This window comes from Cynoglossus semilaevis, chromosome 14 (genome assembly GCF_000523025.1).
Source record: "Cynoglossus semilaevis isolate Cse_v1.0 chromosome 14, Cse_v1.0, whole genome shotgun sequence".
NCBI classification, from domain to species: Eukaryota; Metazoa; Chordata; class Actinopteri; order Pleuronectiformes; family Cynoglossidae; genus Cynoglossus; species Cynoglossus semilaevis.
The window spans coordinates 16083937-16098590 of record NC_024320.1 but is presented as its reverse complement, the minus strand read 5'-3'; the positions used below and the strand labels follow the sequence as shown (position 1 = coordinate 16098590).

Here is a 14654-nt window from a genome sequence, read left to right as displayed (position 1 = left end):
TAGCCAAGATGTGGCAAAAAAAAAAAATACAGTTTTAAAAGCAAAATATAAATATTCAAAACATTAAAATCAACCAAACTAAAGTTTTAAAAAAATGAGCACAAAGGAATGAACCAGCAATAATAACACGACTAAAATGATACATGAAATGCTGTTGAAATTGGATTTTTGTCAGCATCTAGCTGCATGTAACGCAGCTAAAAGACTATTAAGGCTTAAAAGTTCCTGTCTTCAGTCTACCTGCTGTTCAGTCTGTGTGCATGTTATTTGGGTTTTTTTGTTTCCTGGTTTTTCTCCAACGGTGCACAAAGATGCAGGGCTGGATTGATCAGACTTTAAATTGACCAGAATTTGACAGTTTTATTGTGTGTTGTGAATCGTCTCTCTGTGTGGTCCTGTAAAGGTGGTGAAGAAGTAGAATATTGTACAAGCAGCTTAAAGTTCAAAACACCAAAAAAGTGTTTGGATTTTGTAAAAAAAAAGACAGAAAAGTCAATCCCACATAGATGAAACTGAGGACAGGGCTAGAGCTGTTGAAGAAAACTCCAAATGTGCCTTGTTGTTTTTGATAAATCTGCATGTCATCAGCGTAGTGTTGAGTTTTGTAAATGTAATATTCAGAGATGTATATCTGAGATAATAGATTTTCTACTATTATTTCTTCTACTATTGGCTGAATTGAAGTCACAGTATATAAAAAATAAACCACTGTAAAGTAACTCAATTTTAGACAGATAAAGAAGAAATGACATCAATCAGAACTCCAAATATTAACCACAAACATATAAATCTGGCATAAACGTTGGAAAGAAAAACAAAATGCTAACACTAGCTATGAGATAAATAAAGGAAAGAAACACTCAAAGCTAACATTTATCAAACCTAAAAGTACATAATAATTGCTCATTTTAGCTATAGTACATTTTAAGATATTTTTTAATTAAAAGAGCAATGAACATAAAAATAGATCATGTTTAGCTGAAAGTGTGTTGTTAATGTTTTAGTTGTAGGTCAAACAGACACAATGTTGTGACATAGAAATTGGCCATTAATGATGATTGAAATTACAAAAAAATAAATTGACAAAGATCAAAATTAGCCTTGAGAGGAAAAAAAAACTACGCAGAAATACAAAGTGTTCCAAAAGGAAATTAAAACTAAAAACACCTGATACAGTCTAAAAATAATAAACATTCATCCAAAATATACAAATAGATTACACACACACACACACACACACACACACATATATATATATATATTTAAAACATTTTCGGACTACCCCACAGTTAGACAAATCAGTGGCTGTGGATTTCCACACACAGGTGCACATGCATGTGTGTGTCAGTGTGTGTGTGTCAGTGTGTGTGTGTGTCAGTGTGTGTGTGTCAGTGTGTGTCAGTGTGTGTGTGTGTGTGTGCACAGACAGACCCTTCATCTTTTCTCTCAGCAGCATCAATAAACGATTGCTGCTCTCTTTCTCTCTCCCTCTCTGATTAAATATTCATCACAGTGCTGCCTGTCTCACTGCCTGTCTCACTGCCCGTCTCACTGCCCGTCTCACTGCCTGTCTCACTGCCCGTCTCTCTGCCTGTCTCACTGCCCGTCTCTCTGCCTGTCTCACTGCCCGTCTCTCTGCCTGTCTCACTGCCCGTCTCACGGCCCGTCTCACTGCCCGTCTCACTGCCTGTCTCACTGCCCATCTCTCTGCCTGTCTCACTGCCTGTCTCACTGCCCGTCTCTCTGCCCGTCTCACTGCCCGTCTCACTGCCTGTCTCACTTGCTGAAGAGGCCCTGAGCCTTATTACCAATTCAGTTCGTGGTCCTTTTAAGGCATGAGCGCTCTGCAAACTGACGCATACACAAACTAAATTGTTTCTGCAAAAAATAAAAAAAAAGAGAAATAAATCAGTTACACACTCACACAGAAAAGATGACAAACGTGTGGTGGTGGAAAGGAGGAGAAAGTTTCAATGCTAACACGCTTAAATGTTAAATGATGTTAAATGATTTTAAAAAAATGATTTTAAACATTTTAAAAATTTAAAATGTTAAATGTTAAATGATCGATCTGTAGAAGAATTCTGAAAGTTTTTTGCTGCTAAATGTCTAAAAAAAACAGTCTGTAAACAGAAGAACAGGATTATTGGAGAAATCTTTACTTTTGGACACTTAAATTATAGTCACGTTTTTTTATCATTTTAAATATACTGAGGGACAGTGAGAAAAGTATGTGAGAAGAAACACACACTCACATAACACTGGCAATCTGTGTGTGTGTGTGTGTGTGTGTGTGTTTGTGAAAGAGAGAGAGAGCAGGATATTAGAGCGCCTCATTATTCGAACACAGCACTCGCCTCGTTTATGCCTCGACAAAGACGAGGAGGAGGAGGAAGAGGAGGAGGAGGCTCTCCACCTGATCTGTCACTTCCTCCTTCTTCTCCTCATTCTGTCATTCTCCTTGTCTGCCCCCCCCCACACCTACGCGTCTCCTTCCTCCTTTCTATTTCTTCATGTTTTTCTTCTCTCCGCCCATCGTTCTCCGCCTTTCTCTCATCCGTCACCTGGGCCCCTCTTCACCACTCCCTCCTCCTCCTCCTCCTCCACCCCCTCCTCCTGCTCCCCCTCCTCCTCCTCCACCTCCTCCTCCTCCTCCTCCTCCCTGCTGCTTTCCCCTACTCTTCAGAATTACATCCTCGGTGCTGCTTCTTTTTTCATCCTGTTGCTGGAGGCTGTCGACAGGGAGCGTGGAGGGGAAGATCGGCAATTTCCCACCATGTATTACACACACACACACACACACACACACACACAGTAAATACTGCGCATGTTGATGAGAAAATGTTCTAAAAAAAAAGGTCTACATTTTTGTGACGTTCATGGTTGGAGTTTCTGCGTCTTTGGCCTCACTCAGCCGACCGTCCTTCTCCGTTTCTAATCTGGTGACAGAATCGTTTTCCAGCATCATTTAAGCTCCTGTCCAACAGCAGAGGTTAGAAAGTTTCAGAGGAACCAAAACATAAGTTCCAGACTCGTACCTTTGGGCTGAACGTCCCGACATTCTTATCCTGCTGAAAATCAAACCCCTGACCTTTTGTTTTGAAGACAGTCCCCTCTTCCCAATGAACACTTGTTTTCCCAGACAGTTTGGACTCGAACCCCAATCAGTTTGACTAACAGTGGTTTGACGCTCTCGCCACTACATCGTTAGAAGGGACAGAGTCACAGAGAGCCATAGCCGACAGACACATTTAGACACCTCTGTAATCGAACCCCTGACCTTTTATTGAAATATGATATTCTTTATTTACTGAAGTGGAAGGGAATTAGAAGTGGCACTGGTGACTGGTGGATTAATGAGCAACACTAGGATTTGAACCCCAGACCTTTAAGGTGGAAGATGTCCTCCCCCACACATCCATCATTGCTTGTCTTTTAAAGGACAGAGACATTTTGGACAGACCCAAGGCCAGGGTCTGTTGAGTGTCTTTCTGTAGGAAAAACCATCACGGTCAGTGTCACTCCACGACAGCTTATAGGACCAGGATTTAACCACGGACCAGAACCACACAGAGCTCTGGACTGGTTTGTTAAGAACCTGTAAACGGCTCCCTGTTCCACTCCACCAAAGGTGCATCTGCTCTGCTGCTGCCCCCAGTGGTCAGTTCATGTCACTCATAAAAACCACAATGAAGGTTTCTCGTCTCTGCCCACCAAGAGTCGTCACACCTCGTAACCATGGATACCACTCAGAACAAGGGATGAATAATCCAAGCTGGAGAACTGAGCACGACGGAAATGACGTCTGACAGGAGTGACAACAAGAGCAAAGACAGTGGCTTCATGGGGGAATGATGTGTTCAACTTCACAGTTAAAACACAGAGAGAGAGAGGGAGAGAAAATCACTACTCTCTCTCTCTCTCTCTCTCTTTGTATGTATGTGTGTGTGTCTGTTAATTAATCTGCTCTAACCTTGTCAGGCACTAATTGGCACCATGACACACACACGCGCACACTCAGACAGCAGAGTCTGATGTAGCAACACTGCCCCCTGCTGCTCGATCTTATTATCCAACGGAAACTGGCTTGTCAGACAGTCTCCAGTACAAAAGTCCGTAGAGAAAAGCTGTAATATTAGCTCACAGTGACACAGAGGGGAATCCCATTGGTTGTTACCTAAAGAAATACAAAACTCCTACCTTAGCCATTAAAACCTTTTTAATTTTTTTTAATTTTTTTTTTGAGTCTCAAACAGAATAATACAAGATGGTGATGGTTGCAGCAGGGAATCAACAACTGTTGAATCCACGTGAACTCAAAGTTAAAAATATTCTCCTTGGACTTTGGTTTTGTAGAAAATCCTTCACAGACGTCAGTTTCATACTGTGTGCAAAATGATGATAAACGGCGGAGCTGTAGTTGCGGTCTGTGACCAAAAGATGGCAGTAAAAATAAAAATGTGTTGAATGGACTCAGTTGTTGTGGAGTGAGAGTTCAGACCGGGGGCAGAGGGAGAGGGGAGACACAGATGGAGTCATGGGACTGTGTTTGTTCGTCCTGAGATATGTGAGTCATGAGACATGAGGAGAGGATCAGGAGGACGAGCAGCAGAAGAGGACAGAGGGACAAAGATGGTGGACATGTCCAGGTGGGTGAGGAGGTGCTGCTGCTGCTGCTGCTGCTGCTGTGAGAGGGAGGAGGAGAGGGAGACAGAAGGCAGGAGTGAAGATGACGAGGAGGAGGAAGAGGTGAAGCTGCAGGACCTGATCTTTAGGAAGAGTAACAGTTCGTCTTCGTTGACTTCTCCTAAGGTACGAACTCTTTACATTTCTTCTTTTGTTCATTACTAGTGTGTTACACATTGTTGAGGTAGTATTACTGTACAACTGCCATTTCAGTATTTAAGGTGGTATTTTTTTTAAGTGTTAAAATGTTGTAAAACCTCACGTTGGTATTGTTCTGAAACAAGCATGAGCAAACTATGGCCCGGGGGCTTCATGCTGCCCTTAGGACCCCCTAACTTGGCCCTTCAAACTTTGATGCTCTGGGAAAACAGTGGGGACAACAGCACTGATCTCACTAGAATTAAATGTCAGGGGTTGTTTGTTTGATGTCTTTTAGACTATTTCAGGTTTTTAGGTACATTTTATTCACATGTTCACACAGTCATTCTTGATCCATCTGATACTGAGTCGACAAAAACTGAACTTGTGGCCTGTGAGCCAAAAAGTTTTACCAAACCCTGCTCTGGCAGCAGAATTAATATATATATATATTTATTTAAAGGTGGTATTATATCCACTCTTCTTCAGTCCACGTAATCCATGTTTTAAGGTGGTACTATTTTGTAACTTAGAAATATATGATATATGTGATATAATAATATAAATTTATGTATATAGGTATGTATATATATACATATATATAAATATATATATATACATATAAAATCTAGAGTTTGTAGAGGAAGTCCCAGGTATTTTTAAGGCGTTTACCTGCTTTGATTTCCTGTATTTGACTTTTTCAAAGTTGGACCTGAGCTTATCCAGGTCTGCGCCTCAGACACAGTGGTTCCACACTCTCCAGGTGAGACACGTGCGTGTCCGCAGAGAACGAAGCAACAGTGACCCCCTGGGCGGGTGGGGCAATGGGGAAGAAGAGGAGAATCATCACAGATGGGTGAGGATGGACGGATGTTTGACATGTGAATAAATAAATGTTGGACATGGAATCACCTCGGCCTTCGTGGCTCTCCAGAAATCAGGCCTGAGGTTCGGAGCAGCTCATTCCTACCTGAGTCTGGAGAAGCTGGGAGAAGGAGCCTATGCTAGTGTCTACAAAGGCATCAGCAGGTATTACTACTGTGGTTCAAGAGGAGCGCTATGAACTGTACTCTGTCACTACTGCAGTACAAGCTCTTAACAATATTGTCTGCATCATTTTGCGGAGGATAAACGGCCAGCTGGTGGCGCTGAAGGTGATTCGTATGAAGACAGAGGAAGGAGTTCCCTTCACTGCCATCAGAGAAGGTAAAACAATAAAAAAAAAACTTTAAGCACGTGCATGCAACTGCTGGAGTTAGTACCAAACACAATGAGAATGAGATCAACTCCAAGACTGTGAGTATTTCAACAGCAGAGCCAGTCATTCTAAATCCTTGTGTGTTTGCAGCATCTCTGCTCAAAGGTCTGAAACATGCAAACGTGGTCCTTCTTCATGACATCATTCACAACTCAGAGACCCTGACGCTGGTCTTTGAATATGTGGTCAGATGTTCACACCAGTCAGAACCTAAACAAACAAACAAACAAATGAGATGGGAATTGTGAATCTGAAGCCATGTTCTTCTTCTTCTTCTTCTTGTGCAGCAGACAGATCTGTCTCAGTACATGCACCAACATCCTGGAGGTCTTCACTCACACAACGTCAGAGTATGGCAACAAAACCATGGCTCACTTTGGTCTCCAGACAGACTTTACCAGAATATATAATTGACGATGTGTCCGTGTGTCCGTGTGTGTGTGTGTTCGTGTTCCCAGATCTTCATGTTCCAGTTGCTGCGTGGCCTCACTTTTATCCACAGTCGCAAGATCCTACACCGAGACCTCAAACCCCAGAACCTGCTCATCAGTTACCTAGGAGAACTCAAACTGGCCGACTTTGGTAAAGAGCTCCGCTCCACTGACCAGGTCCACTCCACTTTCCTGTACATGATTGGCTCCTCTGTTCTGGTTTAGGCCTGGCTCGGTCTAAGTCCATCCCCAGTCAGACATTCTCTGCCGACGTAGTGACTCTTTGGTACCGACCCCCTGACGTTCTGCTGGGATCCACAGAATACTCCACTGCGCTGGACATGTGGTGGGTACTGATCATGGGCCTAACTCCGTGTCATGAAAGTCGTGATTGACTGAATTCAGTTTTCTGTAAGGGGGGCAGGCTGTATCTTTATTGAGATGCTGCAGGGGGCGCCAGCGTTCCCTGGTGTCACTGATGTCTTTGACCAACTGCAGAAGATATGGATGGTCCTGGGTGTCCCCTCTGAGAGCTCATGGCCCGGGGTGACTTCACTTGCAAACTACAGGCCAGGTGAGAAAACATTACAACATAAATCCCCCCCCCCCCAAAAAAAACAAAAACAAGAATGATTTCTTTATTTTTATTATTAATTAATCTTTTGTTTTCCTTTGTAGAAAAGTTCTATCACTCTGAGCCAAAACAGTTCAGAACTGTTTGGAAAAGGTAAGTCAACAGGTAGTTAGCTTAATGTTAGCTATAAAGGTTATTTTTAGGTCACTTTGTTAAAAATATTTAGCTATGTCTGCAAACTGTTGAAATATTTTAAAAAAAAATTCCTGGTATGTCTTCATCTAAATGTAATATTTACTAATTTTACTCCACCGTTTGTAAAGCTAGGCTCTACATTTGCCATATTTTTGCCAATTTTTAGCCACTTTGCCTCAAACTTTCAGCATTTGGATATGTAATAAAAGTTAAGTTCATTATCTTTTAACTAAATAACTTAATGTTAATAACCCCTACCGGTTTAGAAGTCCATCATTAATGGGTTGTTTAAAAAATATATCATGTTTCCCAATACATGTATTATTATTATTATTATTATTTTAAACTCCCATGTTGTTTGTCTAACTTTCATCTATTTCTCTGTATTCACAGTTAAAAACAAACTCCTGGACATAAGAGAACAATGATAAATACATATCACGCTAGCCATTTTAGCACATGCTAATAGTAGCTCTGCTTAAGATACTGCAAAAATAGCTTTCTAAATGTGTAGTTTATCTGGAATAGATTGAATCAGCTCCCAATCAAGACCGAGGGCCTGGTCCAGAGACTGCTGATGTTGGTTCCCTCAGAGCGGATCTCGGCCCAGGAAGCTCTGCAGCACCCGTACTTTAACACACTCCCAACTCCCATCATGCACCTGAATGACAGTAAGTTAAAGTTACTGTAAGAGTGATTTGGAGGTAATATTACAGTAGCAGCCTAATGATACATGTTGATTGTTTTACTGCTCTAACTGATATATTTGGTTGAGGTATTTAAGTATTTGTGTGTACAGTAACCAGTGACATTTTTAGGTCAGCAAGTTGGTGACAAAGAAACCTGGTTCTTCTCTTACAGTGGTCTCCATCTTCAAAGTTCCCGGTGTTTATCTGGAGACAGAGATCAGAGATGTTCTCAACTCGGGACATAAGGTCAAACCGTCTCTGTTGACTGCTGCCACCTGCTGGTGACCACCACCAGCAACGCCTCCTAGGACAACCAAAGATTATTTATACAGTAAAAGGATAAAACTGTCAACGTCGACCTCAGATATATAAATCTTATTGTACTATTTATGGTGAATCTTGAGAATTATATCTTAAATGTTTTAGGTTTGTTTTTAAGTTATTTTAAAGGAATTAAGAGGTTAATCTTTAATATTTAATCTAACTAATTTTTACAAGAAATACAGGACAGGGTTCATCCTGGACAACTCAGCAGTCTGGCACAGATAAAGCTGCTGTAAAAAGCTCATAGTTCAGTGACAGACTTAGAAGTAAAATGAATTGAAGCCTACACAATCTGAGAAAACTCCCTCAAGAACTTGGAGAACAAACGATCTCTAACCACCGAGTACTAACCATTCTACCACCATTTGAAAACTCTGATTTACTGTTCCACCCAGTGTTGACCTCGAAAAGGGTTTAGTTTGGTGACAGGTCGATAACAGAACAAACAGCTGAGGTTCAGCCACAACATTTCTGTTTCTGTTGGTAACATGAAAACATGACCTTAGCTAACCTTTTCTCATGGACTGTTAAGAACAGTCAATAATAAACGGTATTTGAACAGTTCAGGAAACGACCAGACACACTTTGATGATCCTTCCTTTTACAGACACAGTGGAGAGACTCTTCTTTAAAAACCTGTGATCATGACTCAACACACCATAGTCAGTGTATTCAGAGGTAGCAAAAGCTGGTGTTTGCTGATGTTAAATAAGAAATAAGTATTAGATAAATAATATAATACTTTTCTTTTAGTAAATGTATTCACTTGGTACATTTGACTCATTTAGGCTTTATTTAATTATAATATTTGCCATTTTACTTAACTAAGCTTTTTTGTACTTTCAGCTACTTATGTCACAACCTGGTTTTTGACTACTTATCAATAAATGTATAATCTCATATGATTTTTGGAATATCTGTGTTTTCGTATAAATAATTATTTTTGGCTAACTTGCCTATATCTGAGCAGACTGTTGGTTATCTTTTAACAGTTTTCTGTTTATTTGTTGGCTAACTTTTATTGTACCTGTTTGGCTTAAGTTTTATCCAAACCTCAAATTATTAATTTGCAAGTCTTATGGGACGAGTAAGTCTCGTGTATGGTCGAAGTCGAGTCACCTATTATTATTGTTATTATTATTGTTGTTGTTGTTGTTGTTATTTATTGTAAGATCAATACAGTACTCCGTTGTATTTTGATAACAGTGAAGGAAATCAAAAGACGCGTTTTCTAGCTTTTATTTTGAAATCCTTCTCGGACGCAGAATGACTCCTCTTAACTTCCTGTATGGCAGCTGTAGTATCGAGGCTAAGATGCTAATAAGCTCAAAGCTTAGGGTGTGTTGTGTGTTGCGATGGAGACAAAAGCACGATTTTAAGTCGCACTTTAACGTTAAACATTACCATGGCAATATGTCATTAGAAAATTATTCCCCATAAAGATATAGGTTAAGTGATAGCAGCCGCTGTGCTATCAGTTGCTAATTTTAGCACTAACAGCTGTCAACAGTGGATCCCTGCGTCTGTTTCTGTCTGTCAGCTGAGCATTGTTTTTATTATTATTCCGAAACACCTAAATATTCAGATGGAGACAGGTGCACCGAAAAGACGGGAAAATAAAAAGTCACTTCGCGTTAAAGTAATCAGTCTCGGGAATGCAGAGGTGGGAAAGGTAAGACGACGGCGGGTTATTTTATACTAAAACTTGAGTCTGGTGCAGTTGATGTGGTGCAGAGCTCAAAGAAACCTTAAAATGATCTCATCTGTTAAAGATGATCATCAAAAAGTTGAAAATAACGCCTGTACGTTATTATGTTCTTTCCATTATGCCAGACACCCTTAAAATATCGATCCTTTTCAATGCAACATCGCTAACAGCAGCACAACACGAAACCGTGGTTCTCAAACACAATTACCTTCCCATTAAATCATCGTTGCTCTACCTAATGAAATAAAGCAATTTCCATTGTATTATTACTTTAAATCACAGTAGGGCGCGAAGCTGTGTCGCAGAGTTGCAGCAATGTAATTGTGTCAACAAAGAGATGAACAACTTGGAGTATCAGCTGCAGAAAATCTATAATTATTCTTTGTTATTGTTATTCATTAACATATTTTGGAATTAAACAATATTCTTTTGAATACTTACAAGACACTATCCTTTTGCTACACATGACTATTTTGGAATTAAAAAATCTATTTAAAATCATTTAATAGTGATTATTAAACAGTTTTTCGTCCACAGAGTTGCATCATCAAACGTTACTGTGAGAAGAGGTTTGTTCCCAAATATTTGGCCACGATTGGTATCGACTATGGCGTCACCAAGTGAGTTGACTCCCTGTCCTGTGTGAACCTCCCTGTCTGTATTGACAGAGAGAGGGACGTTAACAAGCGTGTGTGTCCTTGTGAATCCAGGGTCCAGGTCCGAGACAGAGAAATAAAAGTGAACATCTTCGACATGGCAGGACATCCATTTTTCTATGAAGTGAGTTTATTATGTACCAACCTAGATATGCTCCTATTATCAGCACCAACGTTTTCCATCGACCTGTTAAAATGTCTGCTTCTTGCTCCAGTTACGGCCCTTGGACCTGATAGAATATAAACTGCCTTTGTGGCCTGACATCATGGTGAAACTAAGTTTGTTATTTATAATAAAAGCTGCTCCGTTCAGCTGTATAGCAGTGTGTTATATCAAAGTGTCTCTGACTGTTGTAGACACAGCCAGAACCGCCCCACCGTTAGCCTTACTGGTATAAATATAATTCATTTTAGTGAACGTTTATGTTTTTTTCTGAGACGTTTTATTTAATTAATTTAAATTTTTCTACTCGTAAATGAAGTTTTAAGTTATACTTCAGCTAACTCTTGGCTAATTTTAAGCTTTTTTAAAATAAATTTGAATTTTTTCTTTATTAACATTTAGGAATTGTGGAATTCATTTGTTTTTCAGCAAACTGTTGCATTCAGTTACCTGTGATCTGAACCTGTTTTTCTCTTGATTTCAAACACACAGGTACGTAATGAATTCTATAAAGACAGTCAGGGCGTCCTGCTGGTCTATGACGTGGGTCTCAGGGAGAGTTTTGACGCTCTGGACAGTTGGTTGGGTGAGATGAAACAGGAAATGGGTTCTCAGGCCAACATGGACAGCATCGTCTTTGTTGTCTGCGCCAACAAGGTCCCGAGAAATTCCCATAGAAACCTTTATTTTTGTAGAATAAACCACAGAGTCTGAGTGAAACCGTTTTCTATCCACAGGTCGACCTGACCAAGAGACGGGTGGTGGACGAGGGTGAGGGACGTCTGTGGGCCGAGTCCAGAGGCTTTCACTACTTTGAGACATCGGCACAGAGTGGAGAAGGGATCAACGAAATGTTCCAGGTGGGAAAATGTATTAACATTTTATCACTATTTTAATTACATTTAAACATGTTGTATCCACTCATGATGTCAATGTCAATCAAAACAATTCACTCCACAAAAGGGAAAAACCTTTGGGTGTTTCTGCCATGGAACCAATAACTATAGCAAAAACTACAAACAAATTTAGAATAAAAGTTTGTTTTCAAGACAGTTAATACATGTCTCCACATAACATAAATACCACCAGTAACAGCGGCCCTGTGTGTGTGTGTGTGTGTGTGTGTGTGTCAGGCCTTTTTCTCCTCCATCACTGACATGTGTGAAAACGGAGGCAAACGTCCTGTTAGTGAAGTGAGTGTTGGCTTCACCAAGGAACAGGCCGACACAATCAGACGCATCCGCAACAGCAAAGACTCATGGGATATGCTGGGTGTCAAACCTGGAGCCACACGGTCAGTGATTTCTTCTTTCTTTTTTTTCCCACCTCTCTTTTTCTCTGTCTGTGTCTAAAGTTGTTCTTTTTTCCAGGGAGGAAGTGAACAAAGCTTACCGTAAACTGGCTGTTCTACTGCATCCAGACAAATGTGTGGCCCCCGGCAGCGAGGACGCCTTCAAAGCTGTGGTCAACGCTCGCACATCGCTGCTCAAGAACATCAAGTAAAGTACATACACGTGTAAACGCACGCGCACACACACAAAATGTGGGCATTCACAGAGGAGCTGCATGAACAATATTTATATTTAATATTTAATATTTATTGATGGTCTGTGTGTTGTTTCACTGCTGGAAATGTTTGTGCATAAATGGTGGATAAAATGTGTCGCTTTAAAAAAATAAACACACAGTTAACACACATTTTACTGTAAAAAAACAAACAAAACAAAAACACTGCTCTGGTCATATATATATATAACAATATACAAAAGTTAAACAGTGCCATGTCCCAGAGACAATTCAAAAGAATTAATTCACATTTTTGTCTGTTTAAAGTAAATTTCCCTCTGGTTTGAGTGAATGAAGAGAATGAGATTTGTTAATACACTTCAGTTGAATCAACTGTATTTTATGGAGGATAAAAAGTGCCACTACTACTAGCATAATGTTCACTGCAGGCTTTTCAACTTTAAGGCTGAGAGTCTATGCAGGATTAGACGTGTCACATGACAGAGCAGTAAAAACTAGTTAAAAAAGTTAAAGATATTTCTATTTAAGTCATTCAAAGCATAAAACGTTGAGCTATTAAATAGAATGAAAAATGTATAAAACGTCAATATAAGTTAATAATATAAAAATTCAAAAAATACACTCAAATTTAGAAACAAATGTATTTCCATCAAATGGAAATGTAGGAAACTTGTGTAAAACTGGACTGAAGTTGGACTGAATTCATCTTCATGAAATGAGTCTAATCGGTTTCTAGGTATGAAACCCTTTCTGATTAAAAAATAAATAAAAATACAAAGAAACTGACAGACAATAAAATTCCAACAATATAAACATTGTTTACATGGGGTTAAATGTGAGGGTCCATGTGTCAAAGTTTGTCTGAACTGAACTGTAATTTAACCTATTTTTTAAATTAACTAAAGAGTTCTTCATCCAAACAAGAAATGTAAACGTTTACAAAACTAGTTGAAACTATTTATACAAAAAGTATAAAAAAAATCTCCAGTTTGTCATGAAAAAGATTAGAATAATCTTTAAATAAACTTTTGTAGTAACATTTTTCTCTCTTTAATGAAAATCTGCCAATCATTGTCCTGTCTGCTGGTTGCTGGACGCAGGAGCCAATCATTCAGTGTCGTTTACACAGGTGGGGGGCGGGGCAGTGGTCTGTCCCTGACAAGCATTTGATTGACATTTTTTACACATGGGTCATGTGACCCTCAGCTGCTCCGACATCTGTGTCAGACCACAGAGATCTTTTTGATCTCTATTGTTCTTCTGTTTGTTTCTTTTTTTTTCATCTTATTCTTTCCTCTTTCATTTTCAACTGTTTGTTTTATATATTTTTCAGTCTTATTATTCAGGAACTTAATCTTTTTCACTACGGTTTAAATTAAAAATAGAATTGGAATTTTCTTTGTTTTTAATTCAAGCCAAACAAACAGATGATGCAGATGTTTGTGGCTCTGTCACGGTTCTCCTTCCACTTAACCGGTTTTTAGTCACATCATCTTGTGATGACAGAGTTGTGATCTTAGTGTCAGGTGACATCCTTCAGAAGAAGAAAGAAAACATGTGGGTCTTTAAGTGGAATGTACTGTTGTTTGCTGTTGTCTATTGTGTACTGTCTCTGTTTCTGCATGTTCAAAAAAAATGTAAAATTAAAGTCTTACGGATTTTTGGACATTCATTTATTTATTTGACTACATCCAAATGTAAACGCGACGTTGTTTGAAAAATGATTTGTTCTTAGAAGCACTAGATTTAATGCATTGGTCTCTGAAATATGTGAAGGTTCCAGAGGATTCCATGAAGCTGCTGTGAAATCCCTGATTTTCTCTGTCAGACGTTTTTGGTCTGGGAGATATTTCCCTGTGGTACCGATTTACAGAGTGGGGACGTATCATTTATTGACAAATGTTTAGTCATTCCTTAACGTCTTCCTCCTTTATTGATTAGTTAGAATGTGTTACTAAGTGACTTCACTGTTTCAAATCATTTGAACAGATTAACTTTATTGGAAAAGTGGAACAGCGCCTCTGATGTCACACTAAATCACTCATTTTCTTAATGCAGTTTTGAATAGGAAATTATATACAAGCAAACTGTCTTTCAAAGAAGGACATGATTTACGTCTTCTGTAGAGAGTGTTTAAATGACTGTGAAGACAATGAGGCGACCACGTCGGCAGCTGCTGGTCACATTCATCGTAGTGATTAGTGATTAACTTGCCTACTGTGAGGGGTCATGAACGCACTTTTATGGTCCCTTGTGTGTTGACACACATTGGGATTAACAAAGTCACATGACGTAGCTTCCCTGA

At 39.5% G+C, this 14654-nt stretch overlaps 2 protein-coding genes and 1 long non-coding RNA gene across 3 annotated transcripts; 2 read left to right on the top strand and 1 right to left on the bottom strand.

Annotated features, from left to right (window-relative positions):
- The first annotated feature begins 2791 nt into the window (after positions 1-2791).
- cdk15 (cyclin-dependent kinase 15) lies at positions 2792-8280 on the top strand. The gene is made up of 12 exons (XM_025062438.1): positions 2792-4812; positions 5531-5680; positions 5759-5853; positions 5951-6030; positions 6173-6267; positions 6370-6432; positions 6541-6664; positions 6739-6859; positions 6930-7087; positions 7192-7240; positions 7811-7953; positions 8144-8280. Exons 1-12 carry the CDS (start codon positions 4582-4584, stop codon positions 8254-8256), a joined length of 1422 nt encoding a protein of 473 aa, XP_024918206.1. The 5' UTR covers positions 2792-4581; the 3' UTR covers positions 8257-8280.
- Positions 7126-9174, bottom strand: LOC112488057 (uncharacterized). The gene is made up of 3 exons (XR_003051759.1): positions 8647-9174; positions 8142-8275; positions 7126-7943 (listed from the first exon to the last, which is right to left on the bottom strand). It is a non-coding gene; the product is annotated as an uncharacterized LOC112488057 (long non-coding RNA).
- A 409-nt stretch (positions 9175-9583) lies between these two features.
- dnajc27 (DnaJ (Hsp40) homolog, subfamily C, member 27) lies at positions 9584-14015 on the top strand. Its single transcript, XM_008325369.3, has 7 exons — positions 9584-9967; positions 10541-10623; positions 10714-10783; positions 11315-11479; positions 11560-11682; positions 11956-12116; positions 12193-14015. Exons 1-7 carry the CDS (start codon positions 9881-9883, stop codon positions 12323-12325), a joined length of 822 nt encoding a protein of 273 aa, XP_008323591.1. The 5' UTR covers positions 9584-9880; the 3' UTR covers positions 12326-14015.
- Positions 14016-14654: the final 639 nt, after the last annotated feature.